The sequence below is a fragment of the Phaenicophaeus curvirostris genome, chromosome 19, assembly GCF_032191515.1.
Source record: "Phaenicophaeus curvirostris isolate KB17595 chromosome 19, BPBGC_Pcur_1.0, whole genome shotgun sequence".
Lineage (NCBI taxonomy): Eukaryota > Metazoa > Chordata > Aves > Cuculiformes > Cuculidae > Phaenicophaeus > Phaenicophaeus curvirostris.
The window spans coordinates 5,967,579-5,985,956 of NC_091410.1; the positions used below are offsets into that span (position 1 = coordinate 5,967,579).

Sequence of the window (18,378 nt, forward strand, 5' to 3'; positions counted from 1 at the left end):
TTAGCAGGGAACAGGTACAGCTGGACTCGATCTCAAAGGTCTTTTCCAACCAAGCGCTTCACTGACTCTCTGAATCCCTCCCAGCCTCTCCTTGCAGGCAGAGCAGCCTGGGAAGGAGCCAAGAGCGAGGATCCAACACCCCAGCAGCACCTGGGAGGAGCAGAGTCCCTGGGCCCCAGACACGGCTGTTTGCATCTCATCCCACTCTTACCTGCACAGGGAGGGGCTGAGGAGTCAGGGCCAGGGCAGAGCTGCATCCAGCCCCCGACCTTGGCACAGGGACGTACCAGCAAGTGCCAAGCGCGGCAGGAGGGGAAAGAAAAAGAGACAAAAAGGAAAGAGACAACAGTCAGAACTATTCATAGAGGCAAAATTTAATGGCAAGTCATCTTCCCTCCTTTAATTACACCTCGGTTAGCCAAACAAAAAAACTTCTGCAGGTAAAAAAAGTTTTAATGGTCACACAGCACTTTATACATATATCGTAAGCAACCAAGCATCCACATCTGCACGTGAACGACACACCTCTAAGCATGGCCTCAATAGTCAGGTCTTTTTTTTGTTTTCATTAAATACTGTACAGAATCAAGGCTACAAACTGATTTTGTAATGCTTCTTCCCCAACCCCAGCACTTAAAACAGTTACAGGCTGCTCTCATTTGTACATCACACAGTCATGTAGCCAGTTTTAAGGCTAACATTATGCATCATGCTTTGGCTTTTTTTGTGTTTTTAACTTTTTTTTTTTTAAGGTTTTAGCCTTTTAAATTTTGTTACCCTTAAATATTACATACATACACAAAAAATTACATAGCTGCGGTGTGCTCACCACCAACCTCATCACCCAGGAGCTTCACATTATCAGAATTTGTAAACCTCTGTGCACGCTTCGGTTTGGGACAGTCAGCTAAGAGCGAGCCAGCTAAGAGCAAGCCACGCCAGGGCCAGCAGCAGGCAGGGAGCAGAGTCCCCCTTCCCCAGGCAAAAGTTCTTGGTTACTAGAGGAAACAAAGAGGCTTCTTGGGCAAAGGAAAGGACTCACCGGGCTCCAGCAGCTCAGGCGCAGCCCCTGCTGATCGCCTTCCCCTGGGGTGAGAGCTGCAGAGAGTAAAGGGTGGGCAAAGCAGGGAACCCCACAGCTCCTCTGTCCTTCCAGCCCTAAAGGGTTTTTTTCTCCTTCCCTCCCAGGCAGCCGCAGCTTGGCACGGGGAAACCTGTAGATCACCAACGCAGTCTTGTCTGGTAAGAGGTTTAATCGTCTGTGGAACAGCCCCTGTGCCTGCCCATCCCAGCAGCCTCACCCCCCTGCCCCAGCTGACCCCAGGGACGCCCCCGCTCCTCCTCAAGGAGATTCACTCATTTAGCACCAGCCCTGCCTGTGGCTCAGAGCATCCCACACGGCCAGGAGAGGTTCTGCTGCTGCCAGACCTCCTGCCTGCTGCACACCGAGAGCTCCGGGTGCCAGAGCTGTGAGCCAGGTGAGCGCAGAGCGGTGCTTTGGGAGCTCCGTGGGCCCACATCTTCGTTCACAGCCAAGCTTTGAGTCTTCCAGAGCACCAGGAGCAGGGGTGCCCTCCCCTGTCCCAGCAGTGATGGTGATGGCTTTGTGCAGCCAGGCCCCCGGCTCCGGAGGGTCACGGGGGCAGCTGGAAACCACAGACACAGGGGGAAACTGGGCCAGCGGGTGCAGACTGTGGCGTTTGAAAGAGCAGAAAGCACCACACAAGCGTGCTGAAATCGGCCTGCTGTTCTCTGTTTCAAAATGAGAAAGGCTGGATCCTGGCCTGGGTTGGGGGAAGGGACACAGCCATACTGAGTGAGAGCAAAGGAAAGTCCCATCTCCATCCTTACTTCTGGTGGGGCCAACTGTTCAGCCCAGCTCTTCCCTGGGAAGCCTGGCACCACCGGCTCCCTGTGCTGGCTGGAAGGACCAACGCTCTCCCTGACAGACTGTGCTCCACATGGATGCCAAACAGATGCTTCTCCAGTGCCTCAACATTGGGAAAATGCCGTAGTGCTGGAGTGTGATCTTCCAGCTCCAGAAATTGTGTGCACGCAGAAAAAAAAAAGAGGTTTCGGGAAGGTGCCTTGACCAGGAGACTCTGGCAAGTCACTGCTTCAAAGTGCTGACGGTCACCAGCTCAGACAGCAGAGATCAGGGAGAGCAGGGGCTGCACCCACAACAGCGCCGGCTGCATCGGGCCCCCAGCCACCACAGGAAACAGCAAGGGAAAGGATTGATAACAGTCCGCACCGGTGCCTGATGTGCTCCAGAAACAGCACAGGAACGGTCACAAACTGCTGCTGCTACAACAGGACCTCGTCACAACACAACAGCTCCTTTCCCTTGGGTGATTCCGGCTCAAATAGCTCTGGAATACCCAGGTGAATGATGGAGAAGCAGCAGCCATGCCAGGTTCCTCATCCAGACTAGTTGCTACATCTAACATACGCCCCAAGCTCCCTCACTGCTGCCTGCCCAGGCGATGCTGAGACCCAGGGCAAGGTGCAGTGCTGTGTGACAGCCAGGATGGCTGGGAACAAAAGACAAGGACACCTAAACAAGTAACAAGGGCAGAACCCTGAATCCCATGTGTGTCTAGAAAATAGGCATGCTTGGTGAAGAAAGGGAAGTTTGTCTTATTCTGGGGAAAAAGAAGTGGGGATGGCTAGAATTGCTTCCAGAAGACCGACCAGAAGGTGCAGAACAGGATGGAAGCCCCGCAGCGCTACCAGGGCAGCACAAGTGCTAGCACAGAGCTCTGGTTCTGCCTACAAAGCTCTGACTGGAAGAACCTCATAGCTATCAGTGAACAACTAAAACTAGAGCAACGCCGTATGATGTAGACAACTTCAACGCAAACACAATCCAATGTCTAAGTACGCATAAGCTGGGGTAAACTTCATAAAACCCATGGTAACGCGGAGAAAAATGAGACTGGGAGGGCACTGCCCTTCACTTCCAGATACTACAGCAATCGCTTCTCCTGGCTTGAACCCCACCAGAACAAACTGCTGGGTCTAGCGCTGGGTGGGAAGAGTCCTTGTGTGGAAAGGTGCCCCAAGATGAAAGTGCAGAGGGAACGTGGCTGCAAGACTGCTTCTGTGCAGGTCTCAAATCTTACCATTGCAGGGTCAAAGTCGCAAGAGGAGCACGTACAGGGGACGGGGGGAAGGAAGAAGGGCTGGGGGCAAAGAGTTATTCATGCTTAGACAACCTTTCCTCAGAGGAGCAATCAGGCCTACCACCTTCTTTGGAACAAACGAAGCTGAGGAAGAAAAGCTGGAAGGAGAAGCCAGTTCACTGGTAACAGCGTTTGCCAGTTTCCTTTCTGCTGCTTTCCCTTCTCCCCTGCACCTGCCTGTCCCTAACCTGATGGTTTATTTGTCCTCCGTCCACTCTGGGATATTGGCCCCTACTAAGGCAGCCCGGTACTGCTGCAAGACACCACGGATGCTTTTAATGAACCCCTTGGACAAAGGGAAGAGAGGGAACCCAATATCAGGGTAACCGCTCTTCTCTGGAAGGAAACTCCTGTAGCTCTTTCTCCTTTTCTTTGGTTTCACACTAGGCTGCACGGCAGAGTCCTGGGCAGCCTTCCCCTCGTCCGTTCGGTCTCTGGCCAGGTCCACCCCCCTGGCTTGGCCTGTGCTCTCTGAGTCTGAGAACTGTTGGAGATCACCAGCGTTGGGCATCGAGGTTGTGAACTCCGACTCATCCAGCTCCTCCTTCCCATCGAGTGCCGAGTCAGAAAGCTCGGCAGCCGCCCCTTGCTCCGAGCTGCTGCCGTACTCGCCTAGCGATTCCGCGTTGTCTCCTGGGCTTTCGGCCAGGGTGCCACAGGCAGAGAGGGAGGCAGCATCCGCCCCGTTGGCCTGTTCATGGCTCCGCTCCACCAGCTCGTTCGTCTCCAGCCAGGACTCGATGCGGGACACCAGGCGCCACCCATTGCAGCGAAAATGCTCACGGATTTCGTGCTCAAAGACTTCCACCGGCCTGCGCAGCAGCTGCATCATGGACTGCACCACGCGGATGAGGGTCATCTCGTTATAGCAGCGACTGTTCTCGTAGCCCTCCTGGAGACCTCGGTCACTGTCAAAGCCCGCCTCGTTGTAGTAGGGCTCGTTCACCAGGATGAGACCTGCCACGAGAAGGGGAGACCAAGGGGTTACAGACGGAACTTCACTGTGGATTGTCAGCCCAAGCAGGTGCTGCTGGGCTCCTGTTTCTACCACAGCGGTTGAGACACAAGAGTCAGAGCGGTGCCCTGCTGAGGCATCACTGCAGCTTCACCCGCAGCCACAGCGATGCAGGCAGAGCAGGGAAGGGACTGCAGGAGGATGCAGAGCAGGGAAGCCACGCTTCACCTCCAAGCAGGTAGCAAAGGACAGGTTGGTCAACCAGGAACCTGCAAGACACACTGGACTGGTAGCGCAAGGACAGTGCTTGTGCGAACGGGTCTGTGGCTTTCTGCTGGAGCAGTGAGGATCTCGGGTGCTACATGGTGGCATTCAAGATCCTTGGCTCGCAAGAACATCTTCCACCAGTGCGATGCAGAGGACATGCAACAGCAGAGTAGGTAAAAATGCAGAAGGGGAGAGGTTTCACAGCTCCCTTCCCTCACCTCCCAGCAAATAGACCCAAAGCTTGTTTTCTTAAAGATTTTTTTTCCTCCTCCTTTTTAGCAGACCAGAGGCAATCTTCAGTAACAGCTTTGAGCTGGCCAGGTCCTGTCCTGTCCAGCATGGTCCCATCAGACAGTGCAGTTTCAGACACTGAACACTGTGACAAGTCAGCCACACCAAGCTTTCTCCTGCTTGCTTCTGGTCTAATGTAGTCACACGGATGTAGCAGAGGCACCAATATCACCAGGCTGCTGGCAGCCTGCCACAAACTGCATTAGAGCTGGTGGAGGTGAGATCATGAGTCTCTCAAAGCCCAGGCAGCAGGAGAGGGAGAGGAGATGTTTCACTAGCACCGAGCTGCTCCAGTAAAACATTTAGTATTTCATTTTCTAAATTTGGATCCTCAGCTTTGTAAATGAGAAAAGGCTTTTCTGTGCTGCTGTTCCCATGCAGGAGGATACAGGTGGACTGAGACTTCAGAGGAGTCGTCACCTGCTGACTCGAGGCAGGAGCCTTTGCTCTGTGTCAAAGGTTTCTCGAGTCACATGCCTGGGCTCCCTGCACAGAAAATTGGCCTTGAAGAAATCTGATTTAGTCTGTCTGCTCTTAAACTAGATGTGGCAGGACAAAGTCCTATAGTAGGAAGCCCTGGTGCTGGTCTAGACACACCCCTGATTATTCTCTATTTCAGAGAGAGCATAAACACCATCATCATATGTAAAACCACGCCCAGCGTAGGACGGACAGTGGACTCAGTAGGGATAAAAACAGTCCTGTGAATGAAGCTCCGTTTAGCAGCTTCAAATAACTTCAGTGACTGGCTGAGGACATGGTGGTTCACCTTTGTCAGCTCAGAATAATAACCAAAACAGCTCTGGGCTTAGCTGCTGCTGTGAGAAGAAGGGAAAGCATTGTGTCAGAAACCTGGGATGCAGCCAAAAATCAGGGCATGAGAAAAGCTTGCACCTGCTTTGCTGAACTGGAGAGATAAGGACTCTGCTTTGTCCAGCAAGGTGCCACCAAAGGCAGCACTAACCCAGCTGGGGTAGCAGATCCCAGCTGTGTGCTCCCTCTAAGCCTGCATCCCCTCCTCCCTCTGCCTTTTCCTGTCCTGCAAGCTCGGTAGGAGCGTTTACCTTGGATGGAGATGAGTACTTGAAGGAGGCTGGATTTACTGGTCCACCTTTCTGTGCCCTGAAATGCACACACAAACATGTTAAAGGGCTGAAGCACTGTCAGTTTACTCTGTGATAATTGTTAGATGAAGTGAGGCCAGAGTTTTGCGCATTCTTATCACTAAGGTCCTGTCACTCACAGCAGGAATAAGGGACTGACTCAAGCACATGATGTGCTAGCATCCCATTGTACCAACCCATCTCTCCATTATTTTTTACCAGCAATGCCTCCCATCCTGTCAGGCCAGTTCTGCTGGGAACTGCGTAACCCTACACACCAGACATCAGTTCCAGCCCCTCCCTCAGCTGCCCTGTCGATCTGCCTGTCCTCAGCATTTCCTGGCTCTGTTTATTCCAAGTGTTCACCTGGACTTCGTGCCACACGATTTGTCTGCAGTGTGAGACAGGAACCCAAACCACGGGAGAACGTCCCATGCTGATGGCAGCATCTCTGCTCTGGCTGGTCAGACCACCAGCTTTTCATCAAGGAAAGACAGACCAGGGCAAAACACAGTCCAAGGAGCAGCCAAACGACACTAGTTACCTACTCCAAACAGCTAAACCAGAGCCCAAAATCAGAGTTATCCCCAGCTCCAGCACCACCTGAGACCAGAAGCCACTTAGGACTTTTGGCCTGGTAGGAAGGGGCTTGTTCCAAAAGCAGCCTGGCACAACCACTGCTCCCCAAGGAAAGGCAGATGAAAGCATTACCTTGCCTATCCACGTGCCCAGGAGGCTGACACACACTTTGCCATTGTCATACAGGTTGGGATTCAGTCTCCCACTGCACTGGGAGAGGTAGCGGAAAAGAGGTGGAACAGCAGGGTAGATGTTGGGGAGCTGGATATCAAAGAGAAAGAGACCATCTTCATAGGGTGTGCGGGTGGGCCCTTTTATAAGTGCTGAGAAAAGATCCTGTGGAGAGAAAAGATTAGTCAGGCACTGTGACAAAGCCTTCTACCTCAGCAGGGTTGTATTTACACGGTGGGAGAGAGGTGCTGCGACTAACTCGGACTTTGCAAGGGTCAGCTCAAACATCACATCTCGGGGTACCTTCCCGCTAGAAGCTGCACTTCTACTGCAGCCTGAGGGCAAACCGAGTCTTCAGACCTGAGGCAAGGCTTCAGAGGACATCCAGAAATCCCTGAGCTGCTTGCTGGTTACATCAGCCCTTCGCTGGCTGCCTGCCTTTCCTGCTCGGTGGGACAGGAAGCCCAGTGGGCAAAGCACCCAAAATAGGCTTCCTGCAATGAGGAGCTCCCTGTTGTTTGTCACCCTCATTTAGGGAACGAAAAGCAGCCGTTTACGGTAATTACAGCCATATTTCACATGCTGCACACATTCCTGCAGCTCTAATGCAAAGGATTAAAGCTAAGCAGGGAATTCCAGAGAAAGCTATCCGGATGTTGAGCCCAGCACTGACACAGGCATTTGAGAGCAGACACTTGCCATTCGATCCTCAAAGGTTTTAACCATGATGCCGTCAGGCAGGGAGGTGGCCAGAAGAGCCATCTCTTTCCGCACGGTGCTAAAGAACTTCTTTGCTTCTGGGGGCTGGAATTCCATTTTCTTGAAGGCATGGGTATCTGTGGGGCAAGGAGGAGAACAGGATTAGAGTCTGCCTTGGGAAAGTGCCACAGGTTCCTTGCAAAGGCAAATCTATCCACGTGTTACACCCATAATTTGAAGAGCAGAGCCGACTTGCTTTAGGGTTGAGCCAGGAGGCAGCCCAGAGATTACTTGATTTTTCCCACATTGTACAGCAGCCACAACCTGCCTCTCCTGTTCTCGTGGTCCCACACAACATTCTCTCCGTGCCTCACAAGGCGACCTGTCCCGCAGCCAGGACAATGATGCATCATCAAAGCGATGACCCTTTCTCTCCAGAGCCTAAGCACAGCTCCCCATCTTTATTTATGTACACCTGCAGGTCCAGAACAATTTGGTCACCTTTCCTTCTCTGGTCTGGCCCAGCTGCCTGGCTCGCACCACGGGCTCCGCACTGTCACCAGCGTTCCACAACACAACCAGATGTTCTTTGTTATTTTTGGCTGATTAACATTGGCACAAGTCAGAACAAGGACACCCAGCACAAGAACACCAGCTGCTCCTGCTCTGCTTCAACCAACTCATTCCTGAAAAAAAGCCTGAACTAACCCTGTAGCTTTCAAGTAACTATATGCAATGGAACGTGACTGCTCTTCGCATTAGTTACCAATGTGGACAAAAGGAAAACCCACTTCTGTAGCTTGAGAAGTTACAGCAGTGCCTAGAGATGCCATCTATCAGCCAGGTTTAGGTCCCACAAAAGACTAAGCTACAGAAGTTGTCTTTGTGCCTCCTCCCCAGTTAATGAGCTGTGAAAAGGACTAGGAAGAAGAGAGGATACCAAATCGGAAAGGCCTAGAAGCAGAGGTTTCAGAAGAAACGCCACAGGACGGCAGTGAAGAGTATCCCACACTGGCCTGACCTGAGGCACTCACCTGGAGCATACTCCAACACAGAGAAAACTTCTCCCTTGGCACTGGTGAAGGTGACTCCAGGCTTGCCTCCACTCTGCTGGCAGAGCACTGGTGTCTCACTGGGCCACTCTGACCTCACTGGTGTCTGTGCCTCTGCTTTTTCTTCTTTCTTGTCTGTCTCTACCATAGCTTCCATCTTTTCCTCCTCTGCAATAGCCACATTATCCAAAGTCTTCTTTAGATTTTCCTGCAGTTTTTTAATATCGTCCAAGAACTTCTTCTCCCGAGTGGGTTTTTCCGGCTCCACAGTTGGGGAGGTGGGAGAGCCTGTCAGCAGCTGCTCCACAGTCATATTTTTCAGGCTTTCCAAGATCTTGATGGCCTCCTTTAATTCCCGGAAGCTCTTTGGGGCTCCGTCCTTGCCAGCTTTCTCTGCAGCAAGATCTGCAACTGCCATAGCCACAGCTCCCTGGACTTGTTCCTCTACTTTTTTCACCTCCTCTGCAGCTGGCTCCTCAGGCTCAAAGTCCTCAATTTTTGGGTGGTCGTCTTCCATGAGGCCATTGTCTGTCTCCCAGCTGTCGCTTTCATCCTCCCACTCGGAGGAGGCCCCACTGGTGCTGCCGTCAACAGAATCGTAGTCCGACTCCTCGATTTCTGATTCAATATTGTATAAGTGCTAAAGGAGAGCAGAGACACAAGAGGCTTAGGCTGAAGCACAGTCATAGTTCTTTTCAAATGCAAGCCAGTTCTCTGCATGAAAAGGGAGCTTCCATCTAGGATTGGTTGGGCTATTTCAATCCCTTCCATCTATACAGGGTGGACTGTGTTTGATCCAAATAACATGCTCATCATAACCAGCACAGATTATGAATCAGGACAGATCTGTCCTCCACCTTTCAAAGTAGGGGATTAGAGGAAAACCAGGGCAAGTTGGAGGTGGGCTGCAGCCATACAAGTGGCTGGGATCCAGCTAAGGAGAGTATGCAGGCACCAAGCAACTACCTCAATGCCCAAGGGTTTCTTAATGCAGAGCTAGTTCAGAAGATATCAGGTATCATGTGTAGAGTTAGTATTTCTAGTCCTGCTTCTGCACCAGCAACTGCATTGGCACAGAGCCCTGGTCTGGTTGCCTCTACACTACGCCTGCCACAGAGACAATGCTGGAACCAGGAAAACATTCCCATACCAGCTTTCTTCTTCTGTGGCACACAATGCTGCTTTAGCTGTGGTATGACACAGATACTTAAAATTCATCTGGGACAATGAAGCCTAACTCAAGCTGCTGAATAAGCTCTTACATAAATTGCTCTCCTCCTCTTCACTCCTGGAAGCTGAAGCCATCCACGCTCCACCTCACCTCATCTGTTACAATCATGCTTTTGCACAAGCTCCACCTCTCACAAAGTTTCCCTGCAGAGACTTACACACACAGGCCAGCTACAAGCTCCAACACTGGAGCAGGGGAGCAGGAACAACTTTGTAAGGCTGTGTTAGAAGCTTCAAGATGGGGCACTTTATCCACAGGCTTCTGACACTTGAATGGCAGCCCAAGAATCCTCTTAATCTTGCAAGATATAATGCCAGAGGCTAAAGTGCATGGACACTCAGGCATCTCAAAGCCTTGAACAGCACCAGCACTGTTCAGTTCAGCCAGCCCTGTGCCACCCAGAGACAGGCAGCCAGCAGGGGCGAGTCGGGTTCAACACAAGTGACTGCAGGCAGGAAAACCCATCAAAACTTGCTGTTCTCAAAGCTAACCCAAATCTGAGTTGGAAAGTTAATTAGCCAGTTATACCATCTTTATTTTTAGAGCTGAGAAAAAGTACCCAGACAGCTTGTCTTTGGGCACATGGACAGGCATTGATAAATCATGATTTTACCAACTGATAATTCACGCTTCTGACATTTCCCGAACTCCCATAATTACGCAGATGAGCAGAATCGAAGGGACTGGCGTGACACAGCAGGAGCTGCTGCAGAGCCCCAGCACCGCAGCGTGAGAACAGCCCTTTGTGGAACACACATCAGACCTCCGATTGTGTCTGCAATCCAGCGCATGTGACAACAGGGGGAAGGGAGACAGCAGCCTGCTTTGTAACGCTCTAGTCCACCGTTATAGTGCAGGCATTGACCATTCTACTGTAATTAATGCAGAGCTGCTTGGTTTAAAAAGAAATCTTGATCAAGCGCTTTCTACTTGCAAACACATCTCTGCAGCAGAGGCAGTGGTGTTCTCTGCCATGGTGACAAGATGGGACCCTACAGAAGCAGGTCTTCTCCTCTCTTTAGGCTGTCTGCCTTAATTTGAGGCAACAAGAAGAGACATGGGTGAAACTGTACATAGAGTAGTGAATAAGATTACAAGACAGCGCAACACAAACCTCAGAACAATGCAGAGGACAAATCAATAGGGTTTCATGGATTGGCACAACGAATGTGCATGTTTGAGTTTGCAATCCAGTGCTTTCCCACCTTGCCCTGTGAAGAGATTTGAGTTTGACCCCTGGGTTAGCTAAGATCACAACTTGTGCCTCTAGCCCAGTTTCTAGAGGATCTTCTTTAGCAAAGAAAATGCTGTGGAGCCATTTCACAAGCAAGACAGAACAAGCAGTTCAGCAGTGCCTTAGTTGGGCAACGCAGGGAACGTAGGCTAAAGTCAGAACTGATGATCCCCGAGTTCTGCAAACTCCTCTGCAAAGCAGCCGGTGCTGGAGGCCAGGAGCAGGGCTGCGGTCAGAGCTGTAACCACGAAGGGAGCAACCGTCTGCCCATGCTTCCCTATTCTCTATATTCAGGAGCAGTGATGACCAATTAGTTGTTCAATCCTCTTGACAAAGGAAGGATTTTCTTATGCTAACAGAAGTGGAAGGCCACCCTGTCGTATGGGGAGGCAGCAATAAATAGAGCAGGATTTCCTTACACAGTGACTATCTCTGCACCCAGACTTTGAACTCAAGATTTGTCACTCGGCTAAGAATTACAGGGATATTAAGAGCTGGATTGGGACCTCACCTGAGGCAGAATGATAGTCTTTGAGTTATCAGCCCACACCACTTCCACTTTACTGCTGACATCCACTCGAGCCACTTGTCCGACCGAAGGCTGTGGAAACAAGGGCAGTTTGTCAGTTTATCTCTCCCAGGCAATCCAGTGCAGAGCCAGGAAAGTTCTAAGAAACAGCCATTTCCCAGGTTGGAGACCCACCTAAAGCAATGCCTGCAGTCCGCAGACGCGGCAGGTGTCCAGGGCTCCCATAGAGAGGGGGAAAAGGACCCTACTGCTAAGTAGGGTTTACATGAGTAACATGCCACAGATTGCAAAAGCTCCCCTTGGAGGAGAGGACAAGGAGGACTGTTCTGGAAGCAGATCCTGACTTCTGATCAGGACAAGGGCCATGGCAGGGCTGTGGCCTCTCTGCAGGCAGCACCACTGGGGTTGTGCCAGCAAAGGGACCAGATCTTCCCCTGAATTGGGCTGCCCTCTAGTGAGGTGCCGGCGGCCGGTCCCTGCACTCTGACACCCAGTGGCTTCTGCCAGCAGAGAGTGCAGGCGTGAGCAGACAGGTCACAGCTGGCACACGGTGTGCATAGTAAGTAGCATCTTGCACTGGAAGAAGGTTATTTAGGTCAGCTGAGAAAGCCTGGATGTGTTTCACGCTGCTGCAGCTAGAACTGCAGTAAGAGCCATGCCACAGCTCTTAATGCTTTTTTAGGGCAGCAGTCGCAAAAGCTGCAGGTCTTTCCTGCACAGCAAGGAAGCCAGTTGCCTAGCTAAGAGGCAGTTCTACAAGATAAACTGTCCCCTCTTCTGCCCAGGAGATCAATCAGCTCAATAAAATTACCATGTATATAACAACTCAGATGAACACCAGAACCTCAGTCTTCTGTTGCTAAGTGAAACTGGTTTCATGACAAATAAACTTTCAGCTCTTGCTCAGGAGTCCACAAAATATCCTCAATATTAGAAGTTACTCTAATTCTAAGTAAGAGCTTTATTTAAAGCCCTAAGGCTTATGTTCAGTTCTCGTCTCAACTCTGTTCTTGCTCTGCTATAGATTCTGCCACTGAGGTGAAAGAATTCGAAGGTTTCAGCTCCACCAGGTTTGCAGATTTGATGTTACCCATGATAGCAGGGGATACTGGTTTGTATCAACAAAGCTAGCAAGGTAGGGAGCTTACGATAACCATGTGGGACCAAAGGCCTTCCTACTGACTCTAAGTGTTCCACTAATACCTGGTGACAATGCAGTCGCATAACTGCGTCCAGAACTTACCTCATCTTCCTTAGCTGTGGCTCCGTCCGAGTTGCCAATGCGAATCACAATGTCAGTAGTGCGGAAACGAAAGTCTGGATGATCAGCAATATCATACACGCTCACATCCTCCTCCTCCCCGATCAGCTGCATTGGAGACAGAAAGCAAACATGTCAGCCCCAGGATGCTGCACTGACCTTCAGAGCACATCCTCAGCACCTAGAAGTACTTTGTACTATATTTTGTCAGTTTTCAGTTGCTCCAACAGGCTGCAAGGGGCTGATAATGTCCCTTCTTGTCACCTCACCCTGCAGCACGTCAATCAAGGCACAACAATGAAAGGATGCAGATATCCTGCTTCTTCCACTCACCTTTACTTCAGATTCTGCATTACGATCATGAGACATGCAAGAACATTCTATTCCTTTCTGAAGGGCTCAGAAGGGGAGCAGGGCAGTGGAGTCCAAAGGGTTAGAATTTAATTTGGAAATGATCTAAGGCAACAGGAAGTGTCTCAAAAAGCTTGTCAATTAATAGCAGACATCTTTCCTTTGATTTCTCCTGGAAGAGAAGTACTAGGAGCCCACAAATAACGAGGAACAGGTGAAGTGGAGCACAACCCCAGGCTGGGCTGATGTCCCAAGTGACAGGGGACAGGATGAGAGGGAATGGCCTCAAGCTCCGCCAGGGGAGGTTTAGGCTGAACATCAGGAAAAAAATTTTCACGGAAGGGGTCATTGGGCACTGGCAGAGGCTGTCCAGGGAGGGGGTTGAGTCACCTTCCCTGGAGGGGTTTAAGGGCCGGGTGGACGAGGTGCTGAGGGACATGGTTTCGTATTTGATAGGAATAGTTGGACTCAGTGATCCGGTGGGTCTCTTCCAACCTGGTGATTCAATGATTCTATGATCTCCAACTAGATTGCTGCTGACCAAGAACCTCTTCATAGGCTCCTACAAGGCCTGACTCCATTTAGCTGACCGTGGGCAATAGTGCTCATCAGAGGTATGCAGGGCAACACGTAATAGACTGACACTCTTTCCATAAATGACCAAAGACATGGGAAGGAAAAATTCTTATATTGAATTCAAGAAATAAACCGTGATCTCTTCAACAGAGATCTTCATCCAACCAGAGCCTGATGTTGATCATGGGATGTGAACCTTCTGCTTGGTCTTTGTTGCCTTGAAAGCAGAGAATCATGGAATGGTTTGAGTCAGAAGGGACCTTAAAGCCCATCCAGTCCCATGCCCTGCCATGGGCAGGGACACCTCCCACTGCATCAGGCTGCTCAAGGCCTCATCCAACGTGGCCTTGAACACCTCCAGGGATGGGGCAGCCACCACTGCTCTGGGCAACCAGGGTTTCCATGCTTCACCACCTGCACAGGAAAAGCCTTTATTCCCCAGATCTCATCTCAATCTCTGTTCTTTCAGCTTAAAATTGTTCCCCCTCACCCTACCCCTGCACTCCCTAATCAAGAGCCCCCCCCGCCTCCAACTTTCCTGGAGCACCTTTCAGTACTGGAAGCTGCTCTAAGGTCTCTCTGGAGCCTTCCCTTCTCCAGGCTGAACAACCCCAACTCTCAGCCTGTCCTTGGATGGGAGGTGCTCTAGGCCCCAGTCATCTTTGTGACCCCTTCTAGATTCATTCTAACAGATCCACATCCTTCCTGCGCATCTACAAATACAAAGTGGCACCACCTCTAGCTAAGCCTGACAGGCCCAAAAGCACATTACTTCCCATCCTCAAGGACAAACTCCACTGCCGAACTGAATCCCAGGTTTATCTGTGAAACCTGTTGTGTGTCTGCTTCCCCTTGGCTGGTGCTGGCTCCTGCACTTACCTCCACATCATCTCCACTGGATTTCAACTTGAACCACTTCACCACGCAGGTACGGCCAATATGGTCACCAGACTGCACAACTCCATACAACCCGGGATCCTGGGAGCTCTGAGCTTTTCGTCGCAATGGTAGGGAAGAGAATAAGACAAGTTAAAAGGAGGAGCACAAACTCCGCACAGCACCCGAGGTTCTCAGCTCCCAGCCTCTCACAGCCAAAACCTTTCATTGAGAAAAAACAGTTCTTCCTACACAGTCAAAACTGAACTCGGCTAACAAGTTGCATTTTAAGTGAGCATGAAGTGATGGTGAAGTAAGATTATGTTGCAATGGACTAAATGAACACATCCACTTTGGGACCGTTTTTGAGCTCTATCACCAAGAGAAAACACACTGTGCTTAGCGTTTTAGTGCTCTGCTCTCCAAACTAGTTTGGCTTTGACACTGTCAGAGTTCCTGGATATGCTGGGCAAGAGATTCCTGGGAGCAGCCCTGCCTGCCAAGCTCTTCCAACTAGAAACGTGCCACCCACAACAGTTTTGCTCCTCTGGAAATATGGACTGGACAAAGGTGCAAGGCAGGCAGGCGTACATGTGCATATGCATGTATCAGATCTGAGAGCATCAAGGCTGGACCACTCCTCTAGGCCTGGGCTGTTATCCCAGCACACCGGTATCCAGCCATCTTTCAGATTCATCTGGCTGACAACACCCACCTCCCAGCATCCTTAGCAGTGGGATGCAAGGATCTGTCTGTGGGCATCCCAGACTGCTTGGAGAGAGTGTTTGACAGAGGAATACAGATTCCCAGAGGCCAAACTAGAATGGAAGAGCTGGAGCTGATAACCTGCGTTTCCACAAACTATGTCTAACCCACAAGACCTGACTATTACTCAGAAATGGCACACAAACCAGCACCTTTTTTTGCTAAGCCAGTTTTCCTGCTTCTCAACCTGACAAGATCTCGTACTCCCCACTGCTGAGGATCTACCCCTGCGACAAAAGAAGAGCTGAGAGCCAGATGGTGCCATCAATATTTCATATCCAAAAAGCTGTGAGTCTCCTTGAACTTATACATGACCCTTCCCTAGCATCACCAACTGGTTTGTTGAAGAAAAGGGATGCAAGAAGATGCCTTTGGATCTCAAAACCCTACAGGAAAAAAAAAGGAAGCTCATGACAGACTAGCCTTACAGAGCAAGCAGCCTGAGGTGAACTGTTCATATCTCTCCTCATTCTGCAGGAGAGCTCAGCCACTCACGCTTTCAAGGAGAAGGTGGGCCACCCCTGCAGAAATACTAAGAATCCTAGCTTTGCTTTTACATTTATTCCTTCTGCATCTTGCCTGCTATTATAATTCAGATTTGGCATTTAAATAACGGTTCTTTGCTGACATTCCCTGAGGAAAGCATTGTTTTGACACCCAATACCTCTTTTGTCCACCACAAAATCCCCAGGGCAGAACTCATTGTTGTCCAGATGATGGACTGGAATCAGCTCATTGGAGCGAATGTTTGTCTCCACGGTGCCATCCTGCCACATCACGTCAGCTGAAGTCATCGTGGTCACAACTTCTACAGCAACCCTGGGGACACAGAAGGCAACGAGTTACCAGGGTGAATATGTGTAAGCACAACCAGAAAACAACGCTGTCAACATGAGGAATCAAGACAGATCTCAGCAACACAAAGGTTCATGTATCAGCAGGCTGGGAAGCAAGTTGGGAAACCCCACGTAGTCACAGTAAAAGCAGTTTTGACAGGTTCTCAATCACTGTCACTGCAGATGTCACATTACTGTAGGAGGACTTACTTTCCAGGGAGCTGATGCTAGGCTCACTTTTATTCCTAGTGGAGCAAATTAGATCTACCAGCTCCCATTTTCCACCCCTGGCAGGGGGAAGATGGGAGCTTCTAATACTTTGAAACTTAAGATCTTCTCCACCAAAGCACCTTCTAGCCTGGCAGCTCCAAGGAGTCTTTGAAGGTAGAGGACCATGGGGCTGGAAACGAAAGATAAAGCAGCATCCATTTCAGCACTTCCAGAAAGAAAAACTAAAAAGACAACAAACATATTGAATGTAGGTTAAGCAAAAAGATAGTTTGAAAGAGAAAAAGACTCCTTCCCAGCTGTTCAAACACATACATGTGTGTCTGGAGCTCAGAAATGAAACCCAAACATGCAACAATGGACCACATGCTGGTACTCTGGGTGTGGAGCTTGACAGAGCTGCTTGAAGAGGCAAGTTGCTCAGGGGCAGCAGAAATGGAACTGTGGTCTAGCTGGACAGGCTCTTCTAATGAACCCTCCACCATTTTCACCTCTCCTACAGCACAAAACAAATCAAGTACCACACCGATTTTAAATTTTGGTTTTGTTCTGCTGCCCAGTCCTTCCAGACATAAAACTCAAGCATTTATGTTGGTTTCTAGTCAAACCATTAAGAAGTTACAACCGTAAAGACAATACAAGTGTGTTCCCCCAGCACTGTTTTATGAATGTGAGAGAAACTTTTAAGCTGAAATAATATGAAGTTTCTAGTAAGGCCAGCACTCAGCAGCAGAAATTATCAGAGAAGGAAACCTGTAACAGGTCAGGTGTGGTGGGAGACATGCCAAGAGATGGCTCCTGGAAGGAGGTGGGGGAACGAGCAGCTGTGGATGGGAGAGTGGAAAGGCAGCCCAAGGAAATGACACAGTCCTATCTGCAGTGCTGTTTATGCTGCTTCACAAACAAAAATCACGACTTGGCATTAGTAAAAATCCCCGTGTATCACTAAAAGAAAAAAACCAGAGATGCCTGTGCTGCCTGGAGAGCTCAAGTCACTGAACGATGGCAAAGCCACACGCTGAGCTGGTCCCCTGCAGTCAGAGATGCCCGTGAGCCGACACATTGGACCTGGTGACTAAGGGCAGCGAGCCCAGCCACTCCGCATCCCTCAGCAGTGCTTGGCAGCACACGGCACATCTGCCGATGGGCCCACCAGCACCACCTGAATATTAAAACAGCAAAGACCCCTCATGCTGAGCTGTGACTGTACACCCTTTAAAGTATCTGCTGGGCTTTGACATTCAGTGCTGAAAAAGCCTCCCTTACTTATCCTTTGTGACACCGTCATCCCTGCAATATGTCCCAATATCTGCTCTCTGCATTGCCTTGTACGGAGATGCCCAGATCCAGCACAGGAATCCCTCAATGCTGTCACAGGGATTTCTCCCCACTGCCCATATGGTGCAGAAAGCTACCAGGTTTACAAGCTAAGCTCTCCCTAAGAAAAACTTTAGTGAAGTAGAGGCACTCAGCAGGGGTTGAGAAGTGAAAAGTGAACCAAGAATCAGCTCCCAGGAACTCTATCGTGCACTTAATTTTTGCATTCACTCCAATCCTGCTCTGCTGAGGTCTGTGACCTTCAAATCCTATTTCTCCAAAACCCACAAGGACTGAAGGAACAGCTCTCCTTGCACACAGGCAAAGCTAAAACACACAAACAAAACACAAATTAAACTCTTGGCATTCAAATTACTGGATCCCTTAAATCCTGATCATGTCACTTTTCCAGGAGGATTCTCACGCATCATCTGCACTAGTTAATTTCTGATGGGGGATCTGTACAGAAATAAGTAGCCCAGGGAAGCCAGCGAGACAGCCCATCCAGTTGTCAGATGTATTTGCACCCCTTGAAAACAGCTTAAACACTCTCAAGTTACAAAAAATGTAAAAGCTGCTGAGATCCAGTTTTATCTAGAAATGAGCAGATACATGCCATGCTCCCCCCCGCCAAGCTACTGAAATCAATTCCTCCAAAGCTCTCAAGGAGCACATTCTGTTCATGAAAAACCCAATAAAAAGTCCACTGCTGGCAGAAGTTGCAGAATTCTCTCCAGAGCAGAGCAAGGATAACAGAGACCACTGCAGCACAAACCCCTGCCAGCACAGGCCTCTGTGCTGATCTGGAGACAGCCCTCTTGGAGGATAAGCTCTCCACTCACACTAACACGGTCTCTCCTCTCTGCAGAAGC

At 50.1% G+C, this 18,378-nt stretch overlaps 2 protein-coding genes across 3 annotated transcripts in view; one reads left to right on the top strand and one right to left on the bottom strand.

The window, feature by feature from the left end:
• AANAT (aralkylamine N-acetyltransferase) overlaps positions 1-18,378 on the top strand; it is a 282,598-nt gene that overhangs the window by 201,941 nt on the left and 62,279 nt on the right. The window lies entirely within an intron of this gene.
• The window catches only part of UBE2O (ubiquitin conjugating enzyme E2 O), a 102,661-nt gene that overhangs the window by 37,094 nt on the left and 47,189 nt on the right, over positions 1-18,378 (bottom strand). Inside the window, exons 10-18 of one of the 2 annotated variants that reach the window (XR_011338745.1) lie at positions 15,790-15,944; positions 14,364-14,476; positions 12,540-12,665; positions 11,279-11,368; positions 8,285-8,942; positions 7,251-7,387; positions 6,513-6,716; positions 5,763-5,820; positions 2,524-4,142 (exon numbers count right to left, since the gene is read on the bottom strand). Coding sequence is in view for 1 of the 2 variants with exons in the window: in XM_069872307.1 (XP_069728408.1) it covers positions 3,382-4,142; positions 5,763-5,820; positions 6,513-6,716; positions 7,251-7,387; positions 8,285-8,942; positions 11,279-11,368; positions 12,540-12,665; positions 14,364-14,476; positions 15,790-15,944 (2,302 nt within the window). In the remaining variant the exon portion in view is untranslated. Of the gene's footprint in view, positions 1-356; positions 4,143-5,762; positions 5,821-6,512; positions 6,717-7,250; positions 7,388-8,284; positions 8,943-11,278; positions 11,369-12,539; positions 12,666-14,363; positions 14,477-15,789; positions 15,945-18,378 lie in introns of those variants that run through there. The other variant, XM_069872307.1, reaches the window with a different exon arrangement.